Source organism: Ascaphus truei, chromosome 1 (assembly GCF_040206685.1).
Source record: "Ascaphus truei isolate aAscTru1 chromosome 1, aAscTru1.hap1, whole genome shotgun sequence".
Lineage (NCBI taxonomy): Eukaryota > Metazoa > Chordata > Amphibia > Anura > Ascaphidae > Ascaphus > Ascaphus truei.
This window is the reverse complement of record NC_134483.1, coordinates 495,597,961-495,622,926: the sequence shown is the minus strand read 5'-3', so window position 1 is coordinate 495,622,926 and position 24,966 is coordinate 495,597,961. Positions and strand designations below refer to the sequence as shown.

Sequence of the window (24,966 nt, the reverse complement as noted above, 5' to 3'; positions counted from 1 at the left end):
CCATGATGTGGGCCCGTGTGCCCTGCAACGGCCAGTCCGGCCTACCACCGAGGTACCAGCGGTCCCAGGCTTGGGATCAGTACCTGCCGACAGCGATAGGGGTAAGTTGACTGCCCCAGGGGTGTCGGGTGTGAGCTCCCCGGTGATCGTGGAGCCTGGTGACTCCAAAGGTAGGGTCACCCGGGCGATGGGCTCACCCCGTCATCGCGTCCTGGTGGAGGTGTCTCCCCCAGAAGATCTCTGCAGATCATGGAACGAATCCGACCTCATCCAGGTATCCGGTGTAGCGGACCGGAGCGACACATACTCCTGCACGAGGAGTCTTCAAGCGGGCCTACCCAAAGAAGTTGTGCTGTCCACAGAAGGTGTCACCGTTAAAGGGATGGTTGGAGTGGACAAAGACTGTGTTGAGATCGCTCTGGTAGTTGTGGCCTCTCCCAGGTGCGCGATGGAGCGCTATGTTCGCCATGTGGTGGACCGAGGCAAGAGACTGAGCCTTCTTGTCTCCTGTGAGACGAAACCGGAGGGTCCGGCAAGGATCAATACCCAGGACCCCTCACTATTTTTTCCGCGAGGGGGAGGCGGTGGGTTTTTGCAAGGAACTGATATCGAGTTCCAAAAGACTCGCAGGAATCCCGGTGGGATACCCTCACCCAATCAGTTTGGGGCACTCCACTCTGAGACTCAGCTGGCCTCGGGTATCCATATGAGTATTGATGATGAAATGCATGCTACATGTGATGTGAATTATGCCATGTATTTTTCATTATATAATCCTCTGTTGCATGGTTGCTACCCAAGCGAGGTCGTTGGGATTCTGCGAGGGGGAGAATGTAACCCGAGGAAAATTTGCACTTTCTGGCCCCCCTCCGCGAGTGCCATGCGGTAGCGGGTGCCGCCGGAGGCTGCGACGGACCCGCCGGCACTTCGCGAGGGTGGGGGCCAGCGCAGGGAGCAGCGCGAGGTGTTGCGGCGCAGGCCGGTTGCCGGGGACGCGATCGGGCCGTCGCTAGGGCCGCGATCACGTTGCCACCGGCCCGGCTTGTACAGGAGAGGGCGCCGCCATTGCGTGTAGGTTCGCGCATGCGCAGTAGTCAGCCAGCGCAGGGAAGGCCCCAGAGAGATCGCGCGAGAGTAGGGAAGTGTAGGAAAGGGTTGTGGCGGCCATTGGTAGTTCGCGCATGCGCAAGGCAAGTGCGCACGCGGCCCCAATACTCAGGCAGCCCCCTGGGAACTACAATTCCCAGGAGGCATAGGGAGACAGGCACCAGGTGCCTGATAGTGGCCAATAGGGCTGGAGGAAGCTCAGCCCGGGAATATAGATACATTTCCCGGGCTTTGCACGCGTCAGTCAGGCTGAGGAGAAGGAAGGAGTAGGAAGCGTGCAGGGAGCGAGTGGCTCCTGCACCAGGTAAGGGTTCTCCTTACGTCCCCAGGCAGGCCCCAATTCCCGGTAAGGGTAGGGGGTAACTGAAGAGGGACGGCCCTAGATAGGGAAGGTCACCCTTAGGTGCGGAAGGTGCAGGTTTGGCAGTGCCACAGCGGATAGGGCTGTGCGCACTGGCAAATAGGCACAGCGTGCGAGCAGTGGATTAATTGCTGCGGGTTCCAGTGGATGGTGTGTGTATCATTCTGTGTGTTGTTGCTGCATGTGCTGGGAGCAGTGTGTGCAGCGTGTGCGAACGTCTGCAGGCTGACGGTGAGGGCTGTGTGTCGGCTGCAGGCTGTTAGGAGTAGCGAGTAGCTATTTGTTACAGATAGGATTAAGGACGTGGGTAGCTAGGGGAGTGGGGCAGGGTATTACTCCGCAGGCCCTAGGAGTTTTCCCCAAGCCACCCTAGGTTGCGGTTCATCAGGGACAGGCTCTTAGGGTTCCTGTCACGTTAGGGTTCCTGTCACGTTAGGGATAGATAGGGATAGCGGCGGTTGCTGTTCCCGTGAGACGGTGTGTTACCGAGAGACGGTTGTGTTCCCGTGAAGCGGAGGGACCCTCGTTGGGGTTCCTGGAGAAGTACCTGGATAGGATCAGACGGATGCATCACACGTCTGACCCGTTTAGAAGAGTGTTGCGGGCCCGAGCATCGGAGTGCTCGGAAGGTATTCCAATATATGTGCACCAACAGGCCTAATAGATTAATTAGTGACTGCGCAGTCACCCACGACCTCCGTAGGAGTACGGGACATTGGGTGTGGGGGATCACAGGACACTGGGTGGGAACACCAGACATTGGGCTGAGGTGATATGGTTAAGGTGATGCGGATAGAGCATGATGTTATGTAATGTGTTATATGTTCTCAAGTAAAGTGTTAGTTATTGTTTTATCGTATACGTGTGTTATTGTATTTCTTACCCAGGGCTATCTTTCATAACGGGGATCCTGGGTAAGTGGAGGCGCTGCACCAGGTAAATGGTAAGGGTTTCCCCAGGCTCCCAGCTAGCGGAGGCTCAGATCTCCTGGAGCCACAGGTGTTATACAGTTACCAGTAGTCCCTTACAAGAGGTGTGCCGCAAGGAAAGGGACCGGTTAGACCACAGGGGCCAATGTGAGATTGGGTGGGTCAGGCCGGTTCACAAAAAGGGCTACATATATATGGTGCAGAATAAATGAGTTCTTCAGTATTAGGTGATACCTTTTTTATTGGACTAACAATTTATGTTATAGGACAAGCTTTCGAGAGTTCTCCTCTCTTCTTCAGGTCAAGCAATACCGATATACAAAGGATTCAATGGCTAAAACAGTGTAGAGAGAGGAAAAAAAACAAAAAAACAACAGATATTTACTGTAGATAAGGTAGGGTGTTATGGGTTTGAAGCCAGGGGACAGTGTCAAAGAAAGGTGGGGAGGGGAAGGGATGCTGGGGGGGAGAGAAAGTGTGGATAAGAATTGAGGCAAGCAGTCAGTGAGAAAGGTTTAAGGCGGGAGAGGGCTTTAGATACAAAGGGGTAGAGAGAAGACATCCTTGAGCAGAATGCAAGAGTCGGGATGTGCATAGCGAGAAATTAGGGATGAGATGTAAGGAGGGGCAGAAGAGTGTAAAGCTTTAAAAGTGAGGAGGAGAATTGCATGTGTGATACGGGAGAAATTTATATCTCTTTGTCCTAAGCGTATAAGAAGGGAGCAATGTTAAGCATACGTTACTACTTTCTACCTTATAAAGATGCTTGTTACATCGAATAGAAGCATCTAATGATCTACCTTTATCTGTATCTTTGCTGAAAGCGGATTGAAGAAAAGAATAAAGACTGCTGATTTTGAACTGGAAACCTGATTACTGATTATTATATCGCGAAGGCATTCTAACATAATGGTGGAAAATGCCAAATGGACTAACAGCTAAAGGGAAAAGGTGAGAGTTATCGTGTCTCCCAAAAGGAGAGGGGGTTTCCACAAACCTTATCCCAGGCTGTCAACTTTGTCTATGCCGATCAGGAATTGAAAGACTTCAAGGCTATTGGTTCCAGTTCAGGAGGAAAAATTTGGTTAACTGTGAGGATAAAGAAAGGACGTCCATGATTGTGAGAAGAACTAAGACCAAAGAACAGAGACGAGATTAGCAACCAAGGTCGCCTGGTTACTTCATATTTGATATGCCCAGAATAATGCGGGTGTTTCTGAAGCAAGGATACAGAAAAAAAAGGGGTGATATAGAGGAATGCGCAACTCTACTTCTGACCCTTTGTAACGGTATGTTATTCGTTACTTACATATTAAAAGAAGGTAGACACGATAATCAAATGTAAAGTTTTTTTAAGTCCATATATTGATTATCGTTTAAAAATGGACTAGCTTAAAAAGAGAAAAGCCTCCAAATATTCATTAGATAACAACATCTCGGGGAGTAATCCTTTGAATATTTGGGATGATTTTATGTTGTTTGTCCTAGATGGAATTGAAGAAGTAGAAGAGAGGAAGTTTGGAATGTTTAATGATAAAAGAATGTCTGAGCTTCTGAACAAAATGGTTTTGATACAGTACATGAGGAAGAAATAATAGTTACATGTGAAATTGACTTAAATTGTAAGCAATGTGCAGTGTTAGAGTTGAAAAATCAGTATTGCAAAATTCCTATAACTGTATCAGGAAAACATTTTAAATTGTATGCTTGGTGGAAAGAGAAGCAGGAGAAGAGATTAACAGAAATATAGAGGAATTGCAATGAAATCATGGTTAGGAATTGAGGCTGAACGAAAAATCAATTCAGCTCTCTGACTCTTGAAGAGGTCTGCAACTCACTATAACAGCCCCAACATTTTTCACTGAAACGTACGCAGAAGAAGTTGCATGTCTGGGAAGTATAGAAGTTAAAGATTAACCTAGAAAGAAATTTGCTAGGATTCTAAAGTTGTTTTCAATTCGTTTTTAAACAAATTAATGTATATTATGAAAGTTTTCAGATTAGTTATAATTATAAGAATGAAAAAGGAAATTCTTATTCCATTAGTTTTTTATGCAGGAAAATGAATCATTTTTTTTCTTCTTTTGTTTTTCTCACCAAGAATGTAGAGAAATACTATTGTTTAGTGAAGACAAGGCATATTTTTTTTAGGATCATATGTAATTATTTAGCTACAAAATCAGAAGTGTATCATTTCTGGTTGTCTAAATAATTCTGTGTTCCAAGCTAAGAAAGAAAAAAAAGGGACATCCTTTCAAAAAAAATTTTTGTTTGTTTGTTTTTTTAGAGATTCAGGTAAATAGTTTAAGGAGTAATTAATATATGTTGTGAAGTGAAATGTTTTTATGTCACTCTAACATTTAATAATTTTCAATTAAAGAATAAGGGTTAAAATAAACCTATGTAGTATTCTTTTGAGCCATTGCATTAGTGGATTTAAAAGAAAATGTTTGTAATTTGGCAGTTGTGCATAGTTGTGTCTATGGGACAATACAGTGTATTAAATAGCTATTAGAGGTATGGAATATTGCAAAAGACTCTTAAAGTAATACGTTTCTCAATATAGATTTGTATTTCTATTTAATTATTGTACTGTATTGCTCACTAGTATATATTTACCAGACCTAAGTATTAGTTTTGGTACCCCTAGGTTTGTGAGACTATGTGAACAAAAGATACACAAGAATATGGGACTAAAAATAAAAAGTTTGAAAGTATTTTATTTTGCTTATATAGGAGAATTCGGCAATTTAAATATATGTATTTGGAATACGAGTTTTTTTTTTTTTCAAAGTAAGTTAAGTACATTTTTTTTTCTATTTTGGATTAGTTCATTTTTTTTCATAGACAATTGGCAAAATGTCCACATTTTATGTCAAGTTTTTTTGTTGTCATATTATTAAAAATTAGTGATACTGAGTGAAGTAAGATTACAGAATCACTGTAGAAGTTTAAAATTACCATATAGTTTTTTTTTAGAATAATTTGTTATAAGGATTTTGATTTTTTTTTTTATATTTATGACACTAGTAAAAAGATGACAGTTTAAATGTATTAAAAAGTTAAGTCATTATATTGTTGCAGTATAGAGGTGAAATATATTTGTATTGAATTTGGACATTGAAATCAAGATTTTAAAAGATGCTAGCAGAATATAGTTAACCCAATGTTAATTATTTACCAGAAATTCTTATGTCTATTCGATCGATACCCAATGTGAAAACACAGTTAACTTCTTATGAATTAATAACTGGAAGGCAGATAACTAGGTTTTCTATCAGAACTTCAATGGTTGTCTGTATTGCAAAATCAGTTAGCTACATTTTTACGTTTTGCAGCAGAAAACATGGCCCCCACAGAAAAAGGGGATGCCAAGGTAAATCCAGTTTATAAGTTTCTTCCAGGAATTAAAGTTATGGTAAAAATGTTCAGGAAACCTGGCCTATGGCATGCAGGTTGGGAAGGATCTTATATTATTTAAAAAAAAAAAGTCAAACAGCTCTGCAAATACAATGTGTCAATGCCAAACCCAAAGCAAGTGTTTCAATGTTAGTACACATTGATCAGTACACGTTAGTTGTAAAGGTTAAAGGTTAGAGAACAATGATACTGTTCAGTTTTTATGTTACAGATTGCTTTTAACATTGGAGGATGGGCTGTACGAGTGTTTGGATATGAAGCATCCATGCTATAGAAAGGACACGAGTCAATACCTGATTCAGAACAATGTGCGGATGACCACCTTTCAAAGAAACTTTTACCTAAGAAATAAGCATGAAGACGACAAAAGATCTGGAACTGAGGGATCTCAGTATACAGAATAATGACATTTATTATTATTTTATGTAAAGTACAGTGTTTATTTGGGGACAGCAATGGATTGTGAAATATTCGTATGAGTATGTCTTTACAGGAATCTTAAGTGATGATAGCCATGGCACTGGGTTTTGCAGAAGGATAGGAGGAATTTACCAAATGTTTGATACACAGTTCCTAGGGTATGAGAGTAGAAAAGTGTAATATGACAAGTATAGCAAATGCTCTAAGTGCATTAACAAATGTTACAGGCTTAGTTTTTTTTTATGTATCACAGTACAACAGAATGTGTATGTTAATGGAAAAAATATTGTTATATGGCCATTGGTGATTTATATGAGATATCTTTACAATTAGAGGATTGGATTTGGGAATATGCTAAATTATGAAAAATGTAATAGCTATGTTGTGTTAATAGGGACATTTCTAATTTCCACTACAAAAACTATATAAAGTTATAGATATGGGTATGATTTCTAATGGCAGGTGGATTACTCACAATATTCTGATAAATGTAAAAATAATAGGGAATGAGAGACATCCGCTATATAAATATATTAACATTGCATGGAACATGATAAGACTTTTGTTTGCCTAGAAGGAATTGCAGTTAAACAGGTAGTTGACTGGTGCTGGCAAGGCCAGAATACTTGTTTATTACATGTAGATCCTATTCCTAATCAGTTGAGTTGGATACTCAATGATGGAAAAGTATTGCATGGAATTATTTTATGGGCGATGTCCCCATAGTGCAAATTGTTCGGTTACCATACGTTTGCAACATGAAAACTACTGTACTAAGAGATCTGTTATTGAAGTTAAAAAGTAAACTACTGTACTAAGAGATTTGTTATTGAAGTTAAAATGTAAAATCATAATGGTATTATGTATTCAGTAAAACCAATGATACATATTACTGTAAATGTAATATTTATATATTACCAGAGGTATCTATATCCAGTGATATTGGGCTATGGAGAAGAAGTATGGTTTGGAAAAATGCCTTCTCTTGCCCAAGGGAATGATACACTTGATGACCCTTCCTCTGTTAATAATTGCTATTATAATGAGTACTACAATTATATGTTGTGATATTCTGTTTAGAAGAATGAGAAAATTGAATGCAGATATAGCCGATGCAGAGTATAGATTAAAAAAATAAATAATAACAAGATCAGCTTATCAATGAAACTTTTAAAGTATGAAAGAGGGGCTTGATATATATTATGTTATATCTATATATTTTCTATATTAAGTAGTATAGCAATATGTATATATATATATATATATATATATATATATATATATATATATATATATATATATATATATATATATATATTCAGCGTTCAATAGGTTAAAATGTTTCAATTTGTTATTCCGTTTGAAACTTCAGAGGGCAACTTGAAACAAAGTAGTGTTAAGATAAGTTTTGAATAGATGTTTGCTGAGAGGCAATTTGTTGTAAGTACAGAGTAAATATAACCTGGTACTAAAAAAACAGAATGTTTTAGTCAGCAAAAGGGATTTAGCTAAGATAAGTAATTTATATCTCTTTGTATTGAGCGTATAAGAAGGAAGCAATGTTAAGCATACAATACGTAACTACCTTCTACCTTCTGAAGATGTTTGTTACATCGAATAGAAGCACCTACTTATCTACTTTATATAGTATGCAGTATCTCTGCTGAAAGTTAATTGAAGAAAAGAATAAAGAATGCTGATTTTGAACTGGAAACCGGATTACTGATTATTATATTGAGATGGCTTTTCTAACATTCTCCATTTGCAAAAGTATTTTAACTTTCTCAACCTCACAGATATTTGGTGGTTTATAGCATATCCCTACAAACATTTTCTTTGCACTTTTACCTTCATTATTTCTCATTTCTATCCACAACGTATCTACATTTTCATAATACCCTTCCTAAACATCATCCCTTATAATAGGTTTTAGATCAGGTTTAACATATAAACATACTCCTCCTCCTCTTCTATTTGCTCGATCCTTCCGAAAAAGAGTATAACCCTCTAAATTAACTGCCCAGTCATGAGTTTCATCCCACCATGTTTCAGTAATGCCTATGATATCATACTGCACCTTTGCAGCTATTAATTCAAGCTCCCCCATTTTCTGTTAGGCTTCTTGCATTAGCAAGCATGCATTTAAGGTTTTTTTCAGCCTGTACTGTTATCTTCACTGCTTCTGTCTTTCTGTGCCAATTGGGTTTAGTCTTTAGAAGTTTTCTAGTATTATCTGTATTTACTATGGGTGTCTTGCGGCTTGCAAAACTCGCACGTGCGCCCATTCTATTGCCTGTGTCAATATGATGATAGATTGGAGACAATCATTGCATTGAATGTTTTTTCTCTTGAATTACTGTAGCAAAACTGGCCCTTTGTGGTTGGCTTTTTCATGAAGCTACTGGGAAATGTTTTAAGATTTTATTTAGAATTCCTATATTTCATGCAGACTTGTAAGCCAGGAAGAATCTCCCATAGGTTGAAGGGAAAATGTGAGGAACCTACACTAAAATGTTGTCCCAATTCTCCGTCTACACTATGTGAGCAGAAGCCTCTCTAATTCCCTGTTTCTTAACATATCACTAGGATAGTGAAAAAAGGGCAATATACTCTAGATACAATAATGCTAATATACAGTAGACACATTCAAATTCATCTCTTACAATTCATTTTAGGGCTAAACCAGGCAATATGTCCAGTATAGATAAGGGGTGCTCAAACTGGGGGGCCGCAACATTTTCTTGGGGGGGGGGTGCAAAGCATTTAAATGAAATGCCAGGGGGAGCGCACATGAGGTCTCTGTAAGTCCCTTATCTGGTGTTCTGTGGCTTCTTGCATCACATCGCCATGGCAACACAGCATCAAATGAAGCCGCGAGGTCACACGATGTTGTGACGTCAGAAGATGCCAGAGAGCAGGTAAGGGGGCGGGGGGCGAGTAGGGGGGATAGCAGACAGGGGGGCATAGAAGGAAAAGTTTGCACACCCCTCGTATAGACCTTTAGAAATATTTCAGACGCAACATCAGTGTTGAAGTTTAATAAAGTTCTACTAACTAATATAGCCTAGTACTAGTTTATTACTCCAGAGGAATCAATTTATTAAAGATGAAATATATAACATACATACTTACATGCATGGCTAAAATGCTGCGTGGTACTTGTTCTCTATATTGTCTAATGGTAAAGTGCCATGTCTTAATTCTCATAAGATCATCGAATGTGAAATCCAAGATAAGTCGGCCTTCAGTGCACACCTAGGAAAGAAAGATACATATAAGTTAAGTGTTTTCAAAATAGAAAAGTATTATGTTTGATAGTAGGGCCACCACCTCATCATAAGGAGCCATAAGATGCTAACAATAAAATATATTCTCTGTGAGTAATGTATTGAGACAATAAAATATTGCCTTGGGTTGGAATTCGTCACATACTGTACGTCTGTATTTTTTAGTTTGGGTTTAGAGTATTACAAGACTGTCAGGAACCTAAGTACAGAAATCATAGGATAATAGTTTGTGGCCTTCATCCAGCAGCATCCAATTTATGAACTGTTTCTCGTAATATATTTAGCTCCCATGAGCATAGAAAAGCGAACATTTATGTATACCAGTGGTGATGCCATAGAATTAGTTCAAAGGAAAAGAACATGTCTAAAATCAATGTCAACACATCTTAAGTTTGCAAGCAAGGTTCTATCTGCTTTCAGAACACACCTCAGTATTCATAACAAAGAACACAGAGAAGTGCAGATGTTTTTACTGTAGGTATTGCATGTTCAAGCGGCAGCTGGCGACTGCAGGAGACGTTAAACGGGCTACAGCACATCTGTACATGAGATACTGTCCGTGGTGAAAATGTTGCTTTCCCAAAAAGACTACCAAATTTTGAATAAACCCGTTGTTATTTTATCCTGTGATAAAATAGTATAACATAAAACAGAGGCTAGGAACCCTATTTTGTCCTGTGACAACCTGAAATGTGGAACTAAATTAAGATGTACAGTTCATTATTTAAATCAGGGGTTCTCAACTGCAGTCCTTAAGGTCTTAAGTATATCCTTGTTTCAGCACAAATGGCTCAACCAGTGGCTCAGTCGAAGGCAGGGATATCCTAAAACCTGACCTGTTGGGAGGTCTTGGGGACTGAAGTTGAGAACCCCTCATTTAAAGCCATCTTCACACTTTTCTATTCTGAGGAACCTTGTGATTATAAAGGTGATTTTTCTGCAGAACTTTCCTAAGAAAATATCCAACTTAGAGAAGCAGTGTGTTTACCACCAGAAAAAAAGATAGATAATATCTTTTGTCCTTTATGGAGAGGGAGTGGCTCAGTGAGTAAAGACACTGACAACCACTGAGTGTCGTGTTCAATTCCTGGTGTCGGCTCCTTGTGACCTTTGGCAAGTCACTTTATCTCCCTGTGCCTCAGGCACCAACAATATAGATTGTAAGCTCCACAGGGCAGGGACTTGTGCCTGCAAAAGTCTCTGTAAAGCGCTGGGTAAAACTAGCAGCACTATACAAGAACATATTATTATTATTATTATGGAAGTGAAATATTCTTGATTCACTTTGTGATTTTTATTAAATATTCCTAACGTGTACATGGAAACATTACAATATCATTATACAGTAGGGTGATCAGGCATCCCGGTTTAGTCGGGACAGTCCCTGTTTTTTAGCCGTTATGTCCGTTGGTTCTGATTTTTCTGGCCTGCGCTGGCCGTGCGTGCGTGATCGCCTCACATCAACCCTGATTGCGCCACACTCCCAATCACCCTCAGATCGTCTCACATCACCCTGAGTGCCCCACATGGCTGCTAAATGTGTCACGTGTCATCGCAGAAGTAACGTCACTTTGCTGCAAGCGTCATAAGCTTATTGATGACAAATAAAGTTAAATATTAAAAAATTTTCAGTTACATTTAGTGTAAAAATGTCCCCTACTTTGCAGGCTAGAGGTACTTTTTTGGCCCCCAATTTATTCTGAGTTTGACGGGCTGGGCTAAACTTTTTGAAATTTCGGGCATTATTTAAATCCGTGCTCTCTGATTGCTCAAAATTCCGGGCAATATCCATTCAATAATAGCTCGGAATTTTTGGTACCTTTCAAAGTTTTCATTTCCACCCAATCAGCTTTCTCTTGTCATTTACTGTGATTGAGAACAGCTCTCAGACAGAGGAGGTGATTGGCTAGAAGGCATCAGCAAGGGACTGACGTCTCCACCTCCCTGCCTGCCGAGACCTCCGCACAGTAGACACTGAGGAGAAAGAAGAGTTACCGCCTGTGTGAGTATAAAACAGGGAGAGAGAGAGGAGAGAGAGACACAGTGAGGGGTTACGGGCCCTGTGAGGCCCTGGGTGTTCTGTAGTGTTGTTATTGTTCTGTGTGTCTAGTAAACCTGTTTTTTTATACTGGTGTATTTTTATTATATTGTCCTGCAAGGGGTTATCCCACTCAGTTAGGATCCCGTGCAGGTAGTGTTACGCCGGTGCTGCCCGCAGACCAGACCTGTACCCTGTGCTGAAGGGGGAGGTAGGAATACACGCAACAGCAGCAAAGGGAGCGTGTCCGGAGTGTGGTATTAAGTGTTGCCAGGCCAGATGTAAGTAACGTAGACAATACTTGCTGGTACCGTGTATAGGAATAGAATAGTGCTTGCCTTGCCGAGGTCAGGGAGCGAAGAGATGAGGAAGGTTGAAGTCCATTCTATTTTGCATATATTGTATCCGCTATATTGCATTTGATAGGATACTACACTATAGACTTTATAATCTTGGCACATATGTGCAATAATATATGGTACATATGGTATAATTATATGATAACATTCAATTGGTAATCAGAGATAGTGGATCCACATCATTCTCTTTTTCTGTAAGTAATAATAAGTCTGTTTCTAAGTTGTTCATGTATTATTTGATTATGTATATCAGTGAGCATTACTAATTCTTTGTTTTTAATCCTAGTTTATGTAATCTGTGTAATTAATGCATTTTTTTTAACAGTATATGTGGGGTTTAAGTACCTGGTTCTTTAAGGGAATGACGTTTTGACTTTAATATTATTAGTTTTATGGGAGGTCCTTGCCAATTAGGGAGGTACCTTTGACAAGCGTCATTTCCTATATAAGTTCCGGTATTCGTGGGGATATTCAATCTTTGAAAAAGTCTTTCTATAGACGAAACGCGTCAGAGTGGTGCTTGTATGCTCACTGTAGCATTTAAATAAAGTTTTTTACTTTTTCAAGCGTTGGTTGTGTGGAGTGCTGTGACCACGGTTACCAATCCCCTCCCTATTATCGTGGGATGCCAGAGTATAAGTAGTCCAAGGAGAGCAGAAGTCGAGAGCCAAAGGGGGTAGTCGTACGAGTCATGTCAAAACCTGTAGTAACCGAGAGAACACCAAACACTTCCATACAGAGACTATGTTGAGCGATGAGTGAGGGCCCAGAGATGCTAGATAAGGCTGGGCTGACCAATCAGGGATGGGGGCGGTCAGGAGGACTGCAAGGAGCCTCTCTGGATAGGTGTGACTGATACAACCCAGGTGAAAACTGGTAGCATTCTGATTACACCCGTGCGGTGTACGGGGGCGGAGTCTCGCAACAGGAGTGGAAGTAGAAGAGTGGATGCTGGGCGCGCGCTCTGTAAGCTGCGTGTGCACGCGACCAGTGTTGGACATGTATGCGCGCGGGACGGAGGACCCGTGCCTGCCACTGAGAAGGAGGAGGAGCGACCCTGCGGCGAAAGCGGAGCTGACGGCCTATGGAAGCAGGTAAGCGGAGGTTGCGCTGCGCGCCCTGAGTTGTCTGTGTGTTGCGCGGACGGCACTGAGAAATCAGATTCCTAACAGGTGGAAGCACTGTCGACCGACGGATCAGTTACACCCCAGGCTCCCAGTAGCAGAGGCTCAGACCTCCTGTGAGCCTTAGGTAAAGCAGCACATACACACAAGCCACTATATCTCCCAGGGGGTGGGGGAAAGTGCGCTACAATTGGAGACGCTGCTGAGATCTCAGCCCTGGAGTGTCCTACTCAGCAGTTCAAATTGGTGAAAACCCTTAGACCATCATATTCACGCCCACTCAGCAACAGGTCCTTGACTGGGCCTTAGAGCTCCGAGAGCACCGCGATACATGGTCGGAGTGGGAGGAGTCCCCGCCCTCACCTCAATGTGTGCTGTCCGCGACCAAGTAAGAATATCCCCTGGCGTGGGCAATGTCAGAATCATCAACAGAAAATTTGACCCTGCTTGTCAGGGGAGTGTAGTGTTGCTGGCCACCGAGCAAGAGATGTGTCACGAAGATGCCCCCAAGGTTATATACTTTACAACAAGGGTGCCCGCTAATATACCCTGGGATAGCATCCCTTCACACTACCTCCTCTCCGACGGAACCCTCCACAAGGGCTTCCCCGCCGAACCAGGTCTCCACTTCCCCTTACATCTCAGGGAGTGGAGGACCATAAATATGGCCACGGGTAATCTGGCCCGACCTGACATACCCCTATCCCGGGTATTGTTCACTTCAAATACGCATTACGGGGCCACCATCTGGGCCGGGACTCAACCACAGTCACCTCCCCCTAGCCACAAGTCAAGAAGTTCTATGCTGGGCTATAGTCCAGGGCCTGGAACTGATAGTCGCTCACCACGTGGCAGCTCAGTACTAGGCGTAACCTTACCGCAATTAGTGGACGCCCTGACCTTGTTTTTGCAAGCACAAAATTACCAGAAGCTAAAGGCCTTCTACGGGACGACTCACACCGCTGTGGGAGAAGAAGGGATTGACTCCTGGAGGGAACACACCTTCAAGGTGCTTGACGAATGGCCATGCTCCGAAGCAGTGAAATGACAGAGGATAATGGAGAGCCTCTGACCTCCAGCATCCACCATGGTCAGTATGCAACGTGATCAAGACGCCGACCTCTCAGCTCACCGGATCGTGGATCTGCTAGTGCGTATCTACGGAAAGGATGAAGATGAGAGCGAGCTGTGGTCCAAATACTACGGCCTCTGACAAAAAAGATGGAGAGGACCTGTTCAACTTCATCCAATGGATCCAACTGGTCCTCTGGAAGCTGCGCACTCATGACATCATCCCCGCCTCCATGGTGGACGAGTACCGGCATAAACAATTCCTTAGAAAGCAATCCCCCCATAACACATAGTGATCATGATTAGGTGTTCTCTACTACAAGGATCCCCCCCCCCTACCTTCATGGAACTCCTTGGGTTAGTAAAGGGACGCATATCATATACGCGCTTGCATACTCCCACAAAGACCAAAGAACCCCACAAGGGTGAATCCAAGGGAACATTTGCTCCGAAGGTTATGGAGGCATATAGCGGTGAGGAGGCCTCTCCACCAAAGCCACCTTCGATCAAGTCCAAGACGTCATGGAGAGTATCTCCTACCTACAAGGCCCGTACTGACACAAGCAGCCACATCTGCTATGGCTGTGGTCAGAAGGGCCACTTTTCATAGGACTGCCCAGAGAAAGAACAAACAAAAAAACCTCTAATTAGGAATTTACACCCTAACATAATGATTGGCAGAGTCCAAATTGCTGAAACTCCTTTAACCCCTGCTGAAAACCCCCTCGAGCCAAGCCCCAACGATGGAACCACACCATTGTTGGGGCTTGCAGTTGGGTGGGACCTGCCGCCATCATAAGCGTTGTCGTGGACGGTGTCTATTCATCTGCATTGTTGGACACTGAGTCACAAGTGACCATCGTGTACAGAGAGTTCTATAACCAACATCTCAAACACCGACCCTTGCAGTCGGTGGAACACATGAAACTGAGGGGACTCAGCCATGAGGATTATCCTATCCGGTACATAAGCTGGAGTTTCTTGCTCTCAAGTGGGCAATCGTGGATAAACTCCATGATTACCTTTACGGCATCACTTTTGAAGTGAGGACGGATAACAATTCATTAACATACATATTAACATCCGCCAAGTTGGATGCTACCGGCCACAGATGGCTGGCGGCTCTGTCGAACTACAAGTTCACACTGAAATATAAACCGGGGCCCTATCCCGAAGACCAGTACTGCGCCCGACTCCAGATGATGACCTCTGGGAGGAAATCCCGGGACCAGGGCTGCTCCCCCATTGCTTGTCTGTTCCCATATCTCTATAAGGGCTCTGGATTAACCCTTTTCTGGGGTCGAAGCAGAAGGGATTTTAAAGTTGGCTCAAAGCATCTGCTAGAGAGCCGTTGTTGATTTGACTGTTACACTGTAAGCACATCTTTGTTTTAAACTCGAGGTAAGCGCCTGGTTGTTTTTTCTATACTGCGAGCCATGTGCCACACGACGGCTATCATAGAAGATAAAGTGGCCTTCTCAGAATTCAGGGTCGCGGATTCATTAGGATGCCTATCCAAGGCAATCCCCGCTACATACCGTGACCTAGATGGGATGAACAATACCCCAGATAAGATCAATGCGTGGAAGGATATGGTACAATATCAGATACGGGACCCCATAGCTGGTATTATTTGTCAGGCTGTCCAGCAAAATAAACGTGCCCTGATCAAACGTGCTCCTAACGACATGGTCACTATACTCATGCGAGAGATGGACAAATTTGAGATTGATAACGGTCTACTCTATCGGGTGGTACAATATTACAACCACCTGCATAGAAGACAACTGGTTCTGCCCAGGAAACTACAATATATGGTCCTGAAAGCCTTGCACGATGACCATGGCCAACTTGGTGTGGAGAAGATCTTTGGGCTGATAAGACACCATTTCTTCTGGGCACGGATGCCCGAGTCAGTAGAACGACATTGTCGCCGGTGCTCAAGTTGCATCCAGCGCACGATTCTCCCTACCAGAGCCACACCAATGGCTCACCTGAAGAGCTCGGGCTTGTTGTGCATGGACTTTCTGTGCATCAAACCTGACGCCAGAGGTATCTGTAACATGTTGGTCATCACGGACCATTATATTCGCTACCACAAGCCTTCCCCACCAAAGACCAGAAAGCCATCACGGTGGCAAAGATCCTGTGAGAGCGGTATTTCATGCACTATGGCCTACCCAATTGCCTTCATTCCGACCAAAGCAGGGACATTGAGAGTAGGCTCATCCGGGAACTACTCAAAATCCTCAGCATCACCAAGTCCTGAACAACTCAGTACCGTCCGGAGGGAGACGCTCTGCCGGAGCGATTCAACAGAACATTGTTGGACATGCTTGGCACCCTGAAAGGTGCTCAGAAGACCGAGTGGAGCCGGCATGTGGAAACATTGGTACATGCATACAACTGTACCCGCCACGAGTCCACGGGTTCTCCTCTTACTTCCTTATGCCTGCGCGAGAAGCCAGGCTGCCTGTGGATATGTGTCTGAGGGTATTAACCGATGGGGTACCCAACACGACGCACTTCCGATATGTGCAGAAGCTCCAGGAAAGTCTGCAACCAACAGACCTACCAGCTAGCTGAGAAATGCTCCACTCAGCTAGACACCAACAACAAGAGGCGATACGACCACAAGGTCAGACATCGGGAAATTCCCCCTGGAGATGCTGTGCTTCTCCGCAACCTTGGAATTCCCGGAAAGCACAAAACTGCCGACCGTTGGCGTGACGGTGTGTTTGAAGTGGACTCGCAAATGCCGGGCCTCCCGGTCTATCACATAAAAGATGCGGATGGACGGGTAAGGGTCTGGCACCGTAACCACCGTCTCCCTATCACGCAGGTAGGAGATGACGAGCCCGAGATACCGGCTAGACCTCTGGATGGTGAGCCGGAAGAACCGGGAAGCAACGATAACACCCTCAATGAGACCACTAAGGATTATAGGGACGGTGAAGAAACCGCCCACCAAACCATAGAGGACCCTATGGAGGGACCCTCTCAAACAGGACCCCAAAGTCACGGAGCACCTCCTGGAGGAGGTTACAGGTATAGGGTCCCGACGCACAATGCCTATTAGGGTGACTCCAACGAGTCAACCTCTGGATCCTAGAAGCCCGTGCTTCATACCTCAGATGAACATTCCAGAGACATTTATACCCTCTATTTATACCCTCACCTGGTGTGCAAAAATTTGCAAAAATGGTGCACTTCTCTAGTAAATGGATACATGTGCGCTTAGAAATATGTTGTTTTTTCCTACAATCTGTTCTGAGTAATATTTTCTGATGAGGGGAATGAGACCTGCACTTTCTTGAATCTTGCTTATTCAAATAACAGGTAAAGTCGACATTTAACAAGAACTATTTTTACACTTGTTTATGGTCAATAATGTGTATTCATTTTGCTTTTGATACACTGGCGACACACTTTATTCGAGCTTGGCTAGTCCCACGAATTCGGGTATACCCGGGTGTATTGAGGTTTGTGACTGTTTTCTGCCCGAGTGCATTGAGTTATTTTCCAAGCAGGGATTGAAGCATTTTATTCCCGCTGGCTGCAATACTGCACAGTATATATATATAAACTGCATTACAATTCATGAATTTATGCCATCTGGTAGACACGCGAAGCATTGCAGCCTATTAAATCCTAATCATTATCATTTAACAGATCAGCCGCCCATCAGCCAGGCATGAACCCAGGCTGGGAAGGCAAATGCAACGGGGCTTGTCAGAGGTTAGGAGTGGCGCATTCCAGGTATCTGCCAGGTACATACCGGGTATTTGCTCGAATAAAGTGTGTCGGTGCAGTATGGTTGATTAAGCATATTATTTTGCCATCTAAAAAGTTCTTCTCAAGCCACTTGCAATTCCTGTATTCTTGAGACTTGTGAGCTCTAAAAAAAGTTCTGTACACTATATTTTCATCTTTGAAGAAATCTTATTTTAGTCCCTTAAAAGGTATCACAACCTGCACTCTCTTTAAAAGATACATCTACTACAAAATATTTACAAAGCCCCCTCTACTTGTATGAGCCAAAAAACCTATCTTATAGCCAATAAGTTGTACCTATCATCAGACTAGATTTCACTGATTCAATAGCTAAACAGCTAAAACAATTCTGGTCTCCAATGTTACAAATAAGATTGTGTCAATATCGTTTAGCTCAGGGGTTTAAAGGATATCCCTGATCCAGTACAGGTGGCTCTATCAGACTGATTGAGCTACCTGTGCTGAAGCAGGGACATCATGAAAACCTGACCTGCTGGGGGTTCTTGAGGATTGGAGTTGAGAAACCCTGATCTAGCTCATAAGACAAATGAAAAGATTTGCAGGTATAGGCTTACTTTATCAGAGCTTGTCTTCAAGTGGTGGGGAGGCTTATTTCCATTTGGTCCTAATAAGTAACTAATAACAGTCATGTTAAGTTTTTGTACCCAGTATTCATACTCTACATAGTAGTATGTGTGGTTATTTTAGATAATGGATGCACTGGACGCTTAGAACTTACATTTTTAAGTTACTGAAAACGTGTTAGAGCTCACCACATAATGTGTATTTTAATGTAAACAGTGGTGGACAGGGGGAGGCGGGAAGAGAGTACAGAAGTGAGACAAGGGGAAGTGAGGAGAAGTTGGGGGGGGGGGGGGTACGAATTTACACTTCATGGTGTACCTCAATGAATGATCTAGGTCTCTGGCCATATCAGCAGCGGTTCACAAATTTAGGCCAGGCCTCATTAATACAGCTCGTAAGCCTTCATCTCCATAACAAAGACAATCTGGTTCTTCACCACAGAGCAGGGGTGCGCAAACTATTACAGTTGTGCACCCCCCGCCTTCTCCCTCCCATGCCCACGCCCCCCTCACCTCGTGTCAGCGTAAAATGACGCCGTGGGGTCACGTGACATCCTGCCACGTGACCCCGCGGCGTTGCCATGGCGACGGTCATGTGACATGGCATCGCGGCATCATTTGACACCACGTTGCCATGGCGACACGTCACAGCAGCCTTCTGAATCAAGGTAAGTGTAGTTGCAGAGACCTCACACGATCCCCCGGCATTTAAATGCCTTGGGGAAGAGTGCGGAACCTCTGCAACCACCCATGCCCCCCCCAAAAAAATCTTGTGTCCCCCAGTTTGCGCACCGCTGCCATAGAGAATATGGAGGGGTTGGAGCTCTTCCGGGACCTGATGAAGACATATCTAGTGGCAATAGTACCTGAGAAATTATTTTGATAAATGCTTTATGTAGGTTTGAATGGAGACTTCCTAAAATCCGAGTAAGAGGGTCCCTGTGTAGGGTGATCACAGTGAGAGTGTGTATATAGCGGATAACTTTGTTCCATAGTTGGATAAGTTTAGGACAATCCAACCATATGTGAGAGATCCTCCTTCTTTGACAACAATTCCTCCAACACAGAGGAGATGATGATGATGATAGTGCGTAGATAGCATGGATCCTTGCTGGTGTAAGATAAAGTGAGATATACGTAGCAACTTATTGGCGTTTACTTTTATTGTGGTGCACAAAGAGTTAGTAGCGGCCGCCTCCCATACTTAACATATTTTATTTCACAACTGAGCGATCCCATCTTTGTAAAGTCTTACTATTATTCTTTTGATAATAAATATAGAAATTAAAATAAAGTAGAAATCCTAATCTTTGCTTTGTCAAACTTTTTACATGTACCACCTTGAAATATCATGACTCTCGACCTCCTAGGGTGTCTGAGGATCAAAAACCCATCCCCTGAAATATATTTATGATCCCCCTTTCCTCAATTTAAATAATGACAAACCACTGTGTTTTGGGATGGGGGGAGGGGGGGATTAGGGGAGGGGGGAAGGGGGTGGGGGGGAAGAGTGTGTGTGCCGAGCACGCGCATTTTAAGTTTAACTTTTTTTTGTTTTGTCAATGTTGTGTCACAGAAATTGTATTTGTGATGATGATGTTTTTAATTAAAAATCAAAACACAATTTTAGTGGCAAAATGCAAAGAAGTTTGAATTAGAACGTGTGTGCGGGCTACACACCCTCTGTTTTACCTATTTGCACTTCTATATGTATGGTAACTGAATTCCCTGTGTACGTGTGTGTGTGTCTCTGTGTGTGTGTCTGTGTGTGTTATGTGTTTGTGTCTGTCTCTCTCTGAATGTGTGTGTCTCTGTGTCTGTGTGTGTGTGTCGTGTGTCGTGTGTTTGTGTCTGTGTGTCTCTCTGTGTGTTTGTGTCTGTGTGTGTGTGTGTCTCTGTGTGTGTGAGATGTGTGCAGCGTCTGCGCATGCGCTGCGTCTACGTACCTGCCCAGCACCTACTGCGCAGCCATGCCGAGCCGGCGCCTACTGCACTGGCACACTGAGCCGGTGGGAATGGCTCCTGCGCCACGCCGAGCTGCCAGCAATGACGGCATCTTCTGCCAGCAGTGACGTCACTTCCGTGAGTGCACTTTCGTCACCATAAAGGTGATTTTCTCCAAGGGAAAATTTCATTTGGTAGGTGCCAGCATAGACGTTTCACTTCAAAAAGGGCCACAGCTTTTATTAACAACATAACAACCAATAAATTGGGGGTTGGAAAAAGGGTATCAGGCTAGGCTGAATCGAACCCGAGCCCACGGATACCGTGACTCCCACTTTACCACCACCTATCGACCCAACCAGGGGCAAAACCATCACCCCCATTGGGTGTTCATTGCAAGAGCGGAAGGAACCCTTCGGACAAGCCGAGCCAGCCAAACCCGGAGCCCTTCCCATATTCAGCTCCTTAAGCCTAAGGCTGAAATCCATCCACATTATCCTCGGTTTCTTCAAGCCAGCCTGGCAAAACCTACCCCACCCCCCAGACCACAGCTGTGACAACTATTCTTACTGAACTAACCAACCAGCACTCAGCATAGCCGTGCTGAGCTATTATGCCAGCTAATCTGCCCTCCCCTTGCCCTATTATTTAACCCCTAAAGGCCCAGGGGTTCACCTCTTCTGGCCCTAGTCATATACTCCTTTCCTTAACGTTTAGGTGCTTCTTAAGTAACACAATTGTTTTAGTCATATTATTACTGTTCCATTGAAAAGCAGTAGTGAAACTTTGCAATATGTGACACATGCCTGTTCACTATACTGTACCTTTGTTGCTGAACACTGCTTGTTAACTACTACAATATATTTCTCCCCTGTGGAGAAGAGACCAACATACACTTTTACCTTTTCAATCTTGACTGTTGTGCAATAAATTCCCTTCACCTTCTCTGCTGACTTGATTATTTTTGTTTTTTTTGAGAGGGCAGAGATAAACACAATTCACTACCAGAAGTGCTTGAAATGCAATGCAGTTTCAAACCCATCTGGGGATAAAATTGTTCTTCCCTGTGAGAGGATTTGTTTCACATTTACATTTCTTTTTTCAGCTGTGGGTTGAAACCCCATGAATGCCATACCTTTAGTCTTACAAATATATTTTATTTTAATTAGTAACCCATTCAGAAGAGGGGCAGGTACCATATACCATGGATAGTATTCATGCAATGAATGAATGCAATTAAAAGTGTAGACAAGGATTTATAAACTTTTCAGTGATGTATGCACCTAGAAATCTTTGTTTTGGTATTGCAGGTACCTGCAACCCTGAATTTTTTACATCCTATTCTGGGCAGTCCAGTAATAGTGTTTGTGATGCATTTTTAAACCATGAATCCTTCCGTTTTTGGGGACGTCTGTAATGTAAATATGGCTTTTAACTAGAGATGGACACATTTTCTGCCCAAATCCGAATCCAACAGGGATTGGCTGATTTCTTTGAGCCACGGAACAGCTCACACTGCTAGAGCTGCTGTCCTGAATAACCGAGGTAGTGTGGGGTCTAATCATATTGTGTCAGACGCCAGTACACCATTCCAGTCACTAGGTGCCTTAGGCTTTCTAACTCAGTACTGTATAATTCTTACGGAAATCCTTTTAGCAAGTGTGTGATGTGACTCATTTAAATATACTTTGCAAATCCATTAGCATATTTCTCAGGGTACCTCAGGTGTGCTCCTTTTTCAGCATAGGCATCTCTCCCTAATTTATTTGGAGGGAGGTTTGACCGGATTTAATCCAATTACATATTCCAAAGAATCCGCCGACACACTTTGGTGTGCGGAACGGATTTAAGTAAAACAAAGCGCGGACGTCTGCGGATCAGATTCAGACAGGTTTGTCCATCTCTACTCCTATCATCTTTGTTGCTGTACTGTCAGTTAGTACTGACATCATAGTCATGTGCCGTAGGCTGCGCTTATAGTGCTGGCTACGTTGACTGCGGTGTCGCGCAGCTCCGTAGCAAGTACATGCAGTCTGTCGCGGGTGCCCATAATGGGCGCGACCGCCATGGTGCCGCAGAGCGAAGGAGTGGTCGCAATTGCCGGTAGTCAAAGGATTTTTACTTTTTCGGCGATCGCCGCGTGACGTCAGCGGCAAGTGAACGGTTCAGCCAATGAGGGCATACCGCTCACGGCAACACCTCCACCACGCCCCCTTGTTGCCCTCCCTTGGTCTCCTGCACCAGAGTGCAGGAATCGCAATAGGTACAGCGACGGTTAACGTCACGCGGTCGCATAGCCAGCACTATATAAGCGCAGCCTTAGAAAGCGGCCCCCTAGCCATCGGCGAGGGGTGGGGGGTCTCCTGACTGGGGGGCTGGCCTCCACCTTTCTGGCCCGCCACCCCCACACTTCCATCCCCATACCTAGGGGAGGGGTTTTCCTGGGGTCTACCAAAAGGCCATGCTGGGGGGAAGCGCGGCCTGTACGCTACCCACCAGACGATTGCCACCCACCCATCTCTAACGTGTAGTGCAGGGCAATCATATTACCAATCGGCAGCGAAATGTCAGCAGTGCCATTGTCTTCCCTGTCATGTGTACACGTTATGGTTGTATGTGTTATTAATGTTTCTTTGTTCTGTTACGGTGTGAAGTGTTGATACTTTTTTAAAATGAAAGGAACGACGTTCCGAGCAGGAAATAGTTGACCAGTTTGCCATTGTCGCTGCGGCTCTTGGGGGGTAGGCGCTTGTTCTTGCCAGACTGGGAGCTGGGCTGTTTGAGCCTGGGGAGAGTACAAGTGGGCGGGTTCATTGATACATGACTTCGAGAGCCAGCTCGCGAAGGGGATATGAGGTCAGAGGTTCAAGGGCCTGCTGACCGTCCCCACCCCCTCCTGTCAAAGAAGCACTCTGGCAGGGAGTCGCATTTAGCCCCTTTTAGGTTTTTGTATAAATAAATAGCCGCTGCCTTTTATACCTCCAGTTCCGGTTTCCTGTCTTTATTTGTACGTTCCATGTGGGTACGGGGCGGGGGAAGAGGGGAGTCTCCTGGCGGCCTCCCTGGTCATGACGTACAGTATCAAGGAACAATCTCTCCTGTTGGTTTAAGTGCTGTAGTTACAAGAACGTTCTCTATTGATGAACACTTTGTCAATGGAATATTTAAAAGTTAGCTTTAAAGCTGCAGTTCAGGCATGTGTTTTGTTTTTTAATAAATCAGTTCTGTAGTAAGAAAAAATACTTTTAGCATTTTCTGTTTAAAAAAAACAACTTTGAAAAACCAATTTTCTTGTATTCTATTTTAACAAGCATGCTTGTTCCTATAGCAACGATTTACATTCCCCATATTTAAAGATGTCGCCAAACTTTGCTGATTAATAGACGGAGAACGAATTGACCGGCAGCTATGCAGTTCTTTAGGTAATTAGAGATTGCCCACATGAAACTATTGAACTAAAAAATAAATTTAAAAAAAAAAGACTGAACTGCAGCTTTTAATGTTTCAGAATATATTCCTCGTACCTATTTTGACAACTTCAGAACTCCCCTCTCTAAATAATGGTCAACGTCTGTTCATTTATTTTCCTATTAGTGTATTTCCTATGACAAATGTTACTTGTTGCTATTATTACTACATTCTAATGAATCCCAGAGATTTCTGAGTGCGAGTGGAATTTGGCTTGCTACTCGTGTATCGCTGCCTGCTTTTAATTTACATTACTTGAGGTCCTGCTTTTTTAATAAGCTTTCCTATCAGAAAAAAGTCCTATTGTATTTTTTTTCATTGTTACTTTATAATGCGGCATAGGTACTGTGTGTGTGTGTGTCAGCTGTTTACAAGTCTGAAAGAAGAAGACAAATAAGTATTCACATAGCTGCAGAGCTGATTAATTTCCTAGGTTTATCACACAAACTAACCATGTGAATCTGTCTGGGGAGGATATACTATGCACAGGTCAAGGATCAGTGTCCCACCTTGGCTATAATCTATTTGTATAATAAGAACATTTGAGACCAACAGAAGCGTAAAGCACAGCACCTAAGGGACATTGTTATTTTGTACCCATGCAAAAAAAAAAAAGCTAAAAAGAATAGAAAGAAAATCCCATAAACTCCACAACCCAAATAGAAAATATATTGCAGATTTTGCCACTGCAGCATTGTGTTTTGTTTTCATGTTATTTCCCCTAAAAGGAATGCTTTTCTGTCATATTTTAAAGGCAGAATTAATGTGGATTTTATTATAAAGTAGCCCTTGTTTTAAGACGTGTTTAAAACTAATCCAAAATCAAACGGGTCTCCAATTAAGAAAACATTTTCTGTTGTGCTGAATTCATGTTGCCGTACTGTGAGCTCTGACATTTTGTTACTATGGCAACCAAAAAAATCAGCTGATTAGTTGGCATGGCAACAGAAAAGATGTAATCCCAGCAGACACACTCTAATCAATGCCCCCAGCACAGATGGTCTCCGGAGGATCAACAAGAAAGAGGCTGGCAGTCATTCAGCTGATCACGTGGTAGCTCTAGACTAGACCAGGAAAAAG

At 43.4% G+C, this 24,966-nt stretch overlaps 1 protein-coding gene across 4 annotated transcripts in view; it reads right to left on the bottom strand.

The window, feature by feature from the left end:
* The window catches only part of LDB2 (LIM domain binding 2), a 448,439-nt gene that overhangs the window by 121,422 nt on the left and 302,051 nt on the right, over nucleotides 1-24,966 (bottom strand). For all 4 annotated transcript variants that reach the window (XM_075569001.1, XM_075568993.1, XM_075569006.1 and 1 more), the window contains exon 4: nucleotides 9,370-9,492. In XM_075569001.1, the coding sequence (XP_075425116.1) occupies nucleotides 9,370-9,492 (123 nt within the window). The remainder of the gene's footprint in view (nucleotides 1-9,369; nucleotides 9,493-24,966) is intronic.